This window comes from Suricata suricatta, chromosome 3, assembly GCF_006229205.1.
Source record: "Suricata suricatta isolate VVHF042 chromosome 3, meerkat_22Aug2017_6uvM2_HiC, whole genome shotgun sequence".
Taxonomy (NCBI): Eukaryota; Metazoa; Chordata; class Mammalia; order Carnivora; family Herpestidae; genus Suricata; species Suricata suricatta.
The window spans coordinates 113,033,814-113,043,925 of record NC_043702.1 but is presented as its reverse complement, the minus strand read 5'-3'; the positions used below and the strand labels follow the sequence as shown (position 1 = coordinate 113,043,925).

At 39.7% G+C, this 10,112-nt stretch overlaps 1 protein-coding gene across 2 annotated transcripts in view; it reads right to left on the bottom strand.

Moving 5' to 3' along the window:
• EFCAB2 (EF-hand calcium binding domain 2) overlaps positions 1–10,112 on the bottom strand; it is a 107,127-nt gene that overhangs the window by 15,464 nt on the left and 81,551 nt on the right. For both annotated transcript variants that reach the window (XM_029934859.1, XM_029934861.1), the window contains one exon: positions 9,802–9,874. In XM_029934859.1, coding sequence (XP_029790719.1) covers positions 9,802–9,874 — 73 coding nt within the window. The remainder of the gene's footprint in view (positions 1–9,801; positions 9,875–10,112) is intronic.

Here is a 10,112-nt window from a genome sequence, read left to right as displayed (position 1 = left end):
GTTTCCCTGATGATGAGTGATGTTGAGCATCGTTTTATGTGTCTGTAGGCCATCTGGATGTCCTCTTTGGAGAAGTGTCTGTTCATATCTTCTGCCCATTTCTTCACTGGATTATTTGTTTTGTGATTGTGAAGTTTGGTGAGTTCCTTGTCTTTTTAAAAGCATCCTCCTTGACTCTAGTGTAAGGAGTAGACAGCAGGGGACCAAGCATGGGAGCAGAGAGTTCAAAGGCCACCATGGTCATTCAGGGAGAGGGGCAGTGGCTTGGACCAAGGTGATGGGAATAGAAGTGGTGAGAAGGGGTCAGCGTATCATCTGAAGGCAGAATTTGTTGGTACAGTGTACAGTAGATCTTTTTAAAGTCCAATTTGACAATCTCTGTTTTTTAACTTGTGAGGTTAGTCCAGTTATATTTATTACGATTGTTAATATCCTTAGCTTGTGCATTCTATATATCCTGACTTTTCTATACTTCTTTTTTAGTTGTTTTCTGCATTCTTTGGACCAACTGAAATGCCCTTTAATTCATATACCCTCCTTATTATTTGGAAGTTATACATTCAACTTCTGTTCTTTTTATAGTTACCTTTAATATTTAAATATTGCTTACTTAATGCAATCCAAAGTTTGTATTATATCATACATGCTAGAATTGCTCAGTGTTCTAATTCTCACATTTAGTAAACCTCTCGCAAAGATTATTTAATGATATCTCAGTAAGATTTATTTTCATTTTCTCTGGATTATTGCTATTTTCTGTTAAAGGATTAATCAAATACCAATGGATGTCTAGGTTAAGAAGGTAAAGCACACATACACATGTAACTTCAGTCCCTCTCAAACCTTGTTAAAATTGCAGGAAAGGAATATTTTTTTAAGCAATCACAAACCTCCTTAGGGAGACTAGGAGAGCATACAACAGCAATAAAAGTTTGCAAGTGGAAAGCAGAGGGATGAGTAACAATGATCTAGTAGACCCAGAAAACTGAACTCCAGCAGTAGGTCAAGAATTCTCAAAGAGTAGAGTTAAGGCAGAAGATGGAGGGTATGAGGATCCTAGGCTCACCCTTCATCCCATGGAGACGAATTGGTAACACCCACGTCAGTTGTATATAATCCAGAAAATGACCCAAGCACTAGCAGCACAGACTCTCCACAACTCAATGAAGAGAGGAGGCCACATCAGAGAAGGGAGGAAGGGGCAGAGGTGAGGCAGAGAGCCAAACAGACCTGCAGGACTGTCTGAGACTGTCCAGGGGAGGGAGGGATGCTGGGGACACAGGGAGGGAAGAGGAGCAGAGCCCATCCCAGGTACTCAGGCACAAGGGACTCACAGGGAAGGAAACCCCTTCCCCCCACCCCAATATCTGGCTCTGAAAGCCAGAGAGGACTAACTTCGAAAGTTCTTAAAGTCAGTGGGACTTAACACCTGGAAATTTAAAAATCAGCAGGCTTGGTTCTAGGAGAACCAGAGGGCTGGGGAGACATCACAACAAACAGCCCCTCTGACAGACACCATAGAAGCAGCAGTTTGAAACGTGGGCCAGAGATTTTTTTTAAATTCCAGGATAGTTGACATACAGTGTTATATTAGTTTCAGGTGTACAATACAGTGATTCCATACTTCCCACATCACCCGGTGCTCATCATGATAAGCGCACTCTTCGTCTCCTTCCCCTGTCTCACCCATCCACTCACCCACCTCCTCTCTGATAACCGCCTGTTTGTTTTCTATAGTTAAGACTCTGTTTTTTGATTCATCTCTTTTTTTTCTTTGTTCACTTATTTTGTTTCTTAAATTCCACAGATGAGTGAAACCCTGTGGTATTTGATTTCTCTGATTGACTTATTTCACTTAGCATTATATTCTCTAGATACATCCATGCTGTTGCATATGGCAAGATTTCACTCTTTTTTATGGCTGAGTAATATTCCATTATATATACAGACCACAGCTTCCTTATCCATTCATCTATCGATGGACACAGGGCTACTTCCATAATTTGGCTATTGTTAAGTAATGGTGCAATCAACATTGGGGTGCATATACTTTTTTGAATACATGTTTTCATATTATTTTTAATTTTTTGAGAAACCTCCATGCTGTTCTCCCCTGTGGTTGCACCAGCTTGCATTCCGACCAACAGTGAACGGGGGTTTCTTCTTCTCCACCCCCTCACCAAACTTATTGTTTCTTGTGTTTTTGATTTTAGCCACTCTGACACGTGTGGTATGATAGCTCATCGTGGTTTTGATTTGCATCTCTTTGATATACATTTCCTTGATAATAATACAATAACCCAATTTAAAAATGGGCAGAAGACACAAACTGACATTTCTCCAAAGAAGATATCCAGATGGCCAACAGACACACCAAGGAAATGAAAATGGAATGTTCTCAATATATCTGTTAAATCCTTCTGCTCTAATGTGTCATTCAAAGCCACTGTCTCCTTACTGATTTCTGTTTGGATGATCTGTCCATTGATGTAAACAGGGTGTTAAAGTCCCCTACTATTACTGTATTACCACTGATTAGTTCCTTTATGCTTTTTAGTAGCTGCTTTACATATTTGGGAGCTTCCATGATGGGTGCATAAATACTTATAACTGTTAGATCTTGTTGTTGGATTGTCTCCTTTATGTCTCATTATAGTCTTTGTTTTAAAGTCTATTTTGTCCATTGTAACTCTTGCTACCCTGGCTTCCTTTCCACTTCCATTTGCATGATAAATGTCTTTCCATCCCTTCCCTTTCAATCTACAAGTGTCTTTAGGTCTGAAATGAGTCCCTTATAGGCAGCATATAGATGGGTCTTGTATTTTTATCCATTCTGTCACCCTATGTCTTTCGATTGGGGCATTTAATCCATTTACATTCAAAGTAATTATCCATAGGTATGTATCTATTGCCATTTTGTCACTTGTATTCCGGTCATTTTTTGTAGTTCTCTGTTCCTTTCTTCTCTCATGGTTTGCTTGCTTTTAGTGATATATGTAGATTCCTTTCTCTTTATTTTTTGCAGATCTATTATAGGTTTTTGATTTCTGGTTGCATCCGTATTATATATGGCAGTCTATATTAAGTTGATGGGCACTTAAGTTTGAAGCCATCCTTTACTCTTCTCCCTCAACCCCACATTTTATGCCTATGATGTCATACCTTACATCTTTGATTATGTGAATCACTTGACTGATTTCATAAATATATTTAATATTACTGCTTTTGTGCTTCCTACTTTTCTTATTCCTACTTATAGCTTTTCCTTTCCACTCAACAAGTCCCTTTTAAATTTCTTTTCATTTAATGGACATGAATTTCTTTACCTTTTTGTTTGTCTGGGAAACTCTACCTCTTCCTCTATTCTGTATGAGAGCCTTCCAATAGAGTATTCTTTTTTTAAAATAATTTTTTAACATTTATTTATTTTTGAGAGACAGAGAGACATCATGAGCAGGGGAGGAGCAGAGAGAGAGCGACACAGAATTGGAAGCAAGCTCCAGGCTGTGAGCTAACTGTCAGCACAGAGCCTGATGTGGGGCTCGAACCCACAAGCTGTGAGATCATGAACTGGACTGAAGTCAGATGCTCAACCGACTGAGCCACCTAGGCACCCCTTGATAGAGTATTCTTGGCTGTAGAATTTCTTCCTTTCAGGACCAAGGATATATCATGACACTCCCTTCTGGACTGCAAAGTTTCTGGTGAAAAATCAGCTAATAGCCTTATTATTTCAGCTCATCTATTCAGGTCTATGATACACTTCAAGTTAATCTTTGTGTGTGGAGTAAAAAAAAAATGACAAACTTTGTGTCATTTCTATTCAGACACCCATTTGCTCCTGCACTATTTATGGACGTAAACATCCTTTCTTCACTGAATGACTTTGGCACCTTTGTCAGAGAGGTACGTGTGGTTCTATATCTGGATCCTCTGGTTTGCTCCATTGGTCTCAGCCCGCAAACATCACATGGCACGATTACTGTAGTTTCACAGGGAAGCCTGTGATCAGGTAGTAAAAGTCCATCCTTGCCCTTTATTTTCAAAATTATTTTGTTTATTCTAGGTCCTTTGCTTTTCCATTCAAATTTCAGAATCAACTCATAAAGTTCTTTAAAAAAAAAAAGCCTGCTGTGATTTTGAATGGGTGTTGAATTTATTGATCAAAGAACTGCCATCTTAATAATGTTTTGGGGCACCTGGGTGGCTCAGTTGATTAAGCGTTCAACTTCAGCTCAGGATATGATTTTCCAGTTCATGGATTTGAGCCCCATGTCGGGCTCTGGGCTGACAGCTCAGGGCCTGGAGCCTGCTTTGTATTCTGTGTCTCCCTCGCTCTCTGTCCCTCCTCCACTCACACTCAGTCTCTCTCTCTCTCTCAAAAACAGACATTAAAAAAATTTTTTTAAACCAATGTTTTGCAATCCATGAACATCTATATGTATCCTTTTAAATCTTAATTTCTCTTCACAGTGTTTGCTATTTTTAATGGATAAGTCTTATCTATAGTGTGTTAAATGCATTCACTATTCCATTTTAATGCTTTTTTAAATGGAGTTGTTGACTTCATTTCATTTTTCTTACTGTTGATTTCTAAGTATAGAAATACAATTAATTTTTGATGTTGACCATGTAGCCTATGATGTGGCTAAATTCATACATTAGTTCTAGCGGCTGCTTGGTAACTCTCTTAGGCTTTTCTCCATGAAAAATCACATTGTCTGAAACAGAAATAGTTTCACTTTCATTATTTTATAATATTAAATATATTAAATATTATAAAATACATTATATATTATATTAAATATAGAAAATAATATAAAAGAATCATTTATTACTTTTTCTTATCTTGTTGCACTAGCTAGGACTTCAAGTACAATGATGAACAGTAGTGATGAACACAGGCATCCATGCCTTGTTCATGATTTTAGGTAGAAAACACCGAGTATCATGTTAGCCTTGAGTTTGCACAGCTGCCTTTGGCCAGTTTGACAAGTTTCCTTTTATTCTTAGTTTACTGAGTATTTTTATCTTCAATGGGTCTGGAATGTTTTTCAAATGCTTTTTCTATATTTACTGAAATGATCATATGATTTATCTACTTTGTTCTCTTAATGTAGCAAATTACATGGACTCATGTTAAGCCAACTTTAAATTCCTGAGACAAATTCCACTTGCTCATGATGTACTCTCCCTTTTATGATATTATTGAAATTGATTTGGTAAAATCTTATTAGGCACTTTTTACATCTATGTTAACAAGGTCTGGAGTTTTCCTTCTTTGTGATATGATTGTCTGGTTGGAATATCAGAGTAATACTGGCCTGGAAAGTGTCATCTCCTATAATGTTTTCAGAAAGTGTTTTGGGTAGAATTGGTACTATTTCTTCCATAAATGCTTGAAAACAATTCACTCACAAAGCAGTCTGAACTTCTAGTTTTCTTTATGGCAAAGCTTTTCATTATAAATTTAATTTTCATAGCTGATATGGGGCTACTCAAATTCTCCACTTTTTTTCAAGTCAGTTTTGGCAATTTGTGTCTCTTGGTAAATAATGTCCATTTCATCTAAGTTGCTAGGTTCATTGGCATAAAGTTGTTCTGTTATTATCCTTTTAAAATGTGTGAAGGATAATAACAAATCCTCCTTTATTCTTGATGTTGGTAATCTGTCTTGATTGTCTTAGCTAGAAGTTTAACAGCTTTATTTGAAACGACTAGTATTTTGCATTCAGTGACTTTCTCTGTCCATTTTCTAGTTCACTGATTTTTGCTCTTGACAATTTTCTTCATTCTCTTTATATTGGGTTTATGTTACTCTTCTTTCTCTAGCTTCCTAAGATGAGAATTTAGATAATTTATTTTAGGTCTTTTTACTTTTCCAATGTGAACATTTAAAGTTGTAAACTGGCGTCCAAGCACTGCTTTCCCCGAATCCCACCAAGTTTGACATGTTGCATTTTCATGAACATTCAGGGCAAAATGTTTTCGAACTCGCCTTGTGATTTCTTCTTCGGTTCACAAATCATTTTAAAAGTATGTTGCTTAATTTCAAATATTTGAGGATTTCCTAGTTCTCTTATTCTCAATTGATCTCTAGCTTAATTACATATTTTTAAGTCGGAGAACATATCCTGTATGATTTCAATTTTTAAAAATTTACTGAGACTTGTTTTATGGTCCAGCACTTAATCTATCCTATTGAATATTCCAAGTAAACTTGGAAAGAACATGTAAAATACATGTTGGGTACAGCGTCCTATAAATATCAGTTAGGCCAGACTGGTTGATGGTGGTATTCAGATTATCTCCATCTTTGCTGATATTTTATGTAGTTGCTCTATCAATTATTTGAAAGGGTTGTTAAAATCTCCATCTAAGGTACACAGGCATTTGTGATTTTTATATCTTCCTGATGAACTGACCTTTAAAAAAAAAAATCACTGTACAGCGTAATAATCCTAAAAACACATGTGTTATTTTCCAAACGTCTTTTAGTTCTCCCTTCTAATTACTTTAAATTCTCTACAATTCCACTTGGGCTTGACCTTCAAAGGCTGTAGACCTTTCCACGCCCTTCCCACTGGTATTGAGATGATGCCATATCCCCCCAGATCTCACACGGAAGATCCTGGAAGGTTCTAGCTCCCTAGTAAAGGAAGAACAGTTTGGTAACCTGTATGTCAAGGCAATTTATATTAACCCTTCTCACAGCTGTTGAGTTTGGCGATATTTCAAACGGGTAGAGATTATTTGGTGCGAGTTGCTAATCGTAGAATATGAAGTGGAAGAATCAACGCTGAGCAATTTGTAAATGACCTATTTCAAAAGAAACATCAGCTCTCATATATCTCTTCAGGAAGGGAGGGGCTGAGAGTTAGTACGTATCTACACTAAGATTCAAGTAAATGGCAACTGGAGAACTACAGATAGATTTTGATGGGGGTTTTTGTTTGTTGTTGAGCGAGAGAGAGAGAGAGAGAGAGAAAGAGAGAGAGAGAGAGCGCACATGCATGAGCACACACAAGTGGGGGAAAGGCAGAGGGCGAGGGAAAATCCCAAGCAGACTCCACGCTCAGCATGGAGTCCAATGCAGGGCTCGATCTGAGGACCACGAGATCCATGACCTGAGCCAAAGTCAAGAGTCAGACGCTTAATCAACTGAGCCACCCAGGTGCCCTTCAATTTGTAGAAGAATTTTAGAGCATGGTCACAGTATTGCATTTTTTTAAATGATTCCATCTGAAAGCAAATAAAGCAGAAATAGTTTCATTTCTGAAACCATTACAGAGCATTTATTAATACAACATTCATCCCTACTTACCTACTATATAGAGCTTTGGTGGTTGTTGTTGTTTTTAATGTATTTGATACCTACAAATATCTATGTGCTTTTTTTCCCCTCAATTATTTGGGGAACTTCAAAAAGCATAGTCACACCCAAAGCTTCTTAAGCATCTTGCTATAATTTAATCTGAGCAAATTGTTGCGCAGAAACACATGGGTAAGGCTTAGACAGCATATTGTTATAATTCGTAAGCTTCTTAAGAATCTTGCTGTAATTTAATCTGAATCAACAGTTGCACACAAATACAGAAACACATATCGCTTAGCACAGCGATCCCTCTTGGTCCAACTGTTCGAAACGTGTAATTTTCGACCATGTGTCGATGTTTCTAAGCAAAGACTAAACGCTGGGACCTGAGCGTCTACTGTGATTAACTGCCAAAACTCAAGGGGGTCATTTCGGTAATGAGCCACCTAAACGCAAACCAACCAAATACGCCCTGAGTGCCCACCAGGGAAGAGCTGATTCCTTGCAGTGGCCAGATTTAATTCTCATAAAACCACTTTGCTATTGTTGCATTCTTTCCCCGGATGTGGGACCAGGCTTTGAAAGAGGACCCCGCTTGGCCACGGCAACACAGCTGTAAGTGGTAGCGCTGGGGTTTGCATGTAGACCTCCTGCCACTACTTGTGGGGTCTGCTCTACTTTGCCAGAAAAAACTTTCAGATCAACAGTTGGCAAACTTTTCCTGGAAAGGGCCAGACAGCAAATATTTTAAGCTTTGCCAACCATATGGTCTCTGTCGCAAGGACTGAACTCCACTCTTGCGGTGAGAACAGTGAGAAAACAGTCACAGATGATATGTAAATAAACAAGTTTAACTGGGTTCCAATAAAACTTTATTGACAATAACAGGAGGTGGGCTGGCCTTGGCCCAGGGGTTGGGATTTGCGGACCCCCTGCTATGGACTGAAATGTACAAACAAATCATCAAGGAATCAGGAGCTTTTCTATCTTTCCAGGGCCATTTGTCATTACCGCTCCATGTACTCTCCTGATATATGCAAGCATTACGATTTCACTGTAAATCATCTTCCAGTACCTCTCTGCTCCACAACGCCAACTTCCCTTTCCCTAGCACAGATTCTCGCTTTGTTGATAAACACTGTCAAGCAGCGATCAACACCTTTTTTAAAAAATGCGAGGACAACTCAGGGAAAAATAAGGTTTTTTTCCCCCTCTGAGTAAAAATAGCCTTATTGGGTGCCCAAATAGAAAACCAACGTAAAGATGCATGCTTTACTGAATATTTTTAAATGCTAAAGAAAAACTGGTACTGCTTTTTAATTACTGAAACGCTAAGAGGTGGGTAAACAGAGTTACCTTCCTAATCTTCCATCCCTTAACTTTATATAGTGCTTTAGGGTTCAAATCCGTTATTCCACTTATGCACAGTATATATTATCATGGAGAAACTGACACAGAGGTGAAGGGACTCACGGTGGGTTGGTGCTATGCTGGGCACACGGAATGAGGAAATCCACAAAACCATACTTCCCTGCCCTTCTCCTGTTTCCTCCTGCTCCATGCCTGGCCTCCGCCCAGACCCACAGACCCACAAAAACAGTTCTGGAAAGGTGCTTCTCGTGGTGGGGGCCCAGTGAGCTTTGTTCCCTGTAGGCCCCTGCTACGCTGAACGGAGAGCTCATGTGGAAGTTAGAGCACACACTTTGCTCAAAAACCAAACAGGGCATGAAGCGCTCTGGCCTTGGGCCCCTCATGACTGTTTTAAAGGATAGTTCTCTCCAGGGACTCATCTACACTGTTACAAATAACCAGTTTCCAAATTCTTAGATGGTTTGGTCAGTGTCAGGTTAGTTCCTATTATTGTGTTTACTATGTGTTCGGAAATAAATAGATATACATTTCGTACAGGCTCTGTTTCTGCTTCCATTCCCTCTGAAGTGACATTATTCAGGATCCTCCTTTCCAGTGTCAATATCCCCTGCATATAGTCTGTCCCCTGTGTCTGTCTGCTGGCCTTTCTTCAACTAATTTTAAAGAGATTAGTAAGGGGCGCCTGGGCAGCTCAGTCGGTTAAACATCTGACTTCGGCTGAGGTCATGGTCTCTCAGTTCATGGGTTCAAGCCCCAAGTTGGGCTCTGTGCTGACAGTTCGGAGCCTGAAGCCTGCTTCAAATTGTGTGTGTGTGTGTCCCTCTCTCTCTGCCCCTTCGCCACTTGTGCTCTGTCTCTCTCTCAAAAATAAATAAACATTAAAGAAAAAAAGAGTATAAAAATAAAGAACATCATCACATTGGTCAAAGCCATTTCTTCCAGATATGACATTAGGTTTTCAGACCCTGTTGGCTGATCCGTGAAGCTGCCCGAAGGCTTCCACCAAGCCCCCTCGTTAGTTTGGGACACGCTCAGTTGCAGGTAAGGGTTTTGGGCACCAGGAGCGGGCAAAGCAGGGAGCCCGCGGCACGCAGCCTCACCCCAGGTCTGCTCACCTCCGCGATCAGGTCGTGTAGCTCTCCTTCACTCGGGCAGCACCCTAGCGACCTGATGATGGTTCCGATCTCTCTGTGGAGAAAGCGGTCAAGAGTTTGAGAAAATAAACTTTGAAAAGCAAGCGCTGTGTTTCTCTAAACGAGGTCAGGGCAGATGTAGAGCCAAGGTCACGCAATTAGGTCCTGCCTCGGGAGGACACAAGACACCTTCTAGGGGAAGGACTTAATTGCCAGTCAAGTGGGGCACCTGGGGGGCTTAGTCAGTTAAGCATCTGACTTTTGATTTTGGCTCAGGTCATGATCCCAGCGTT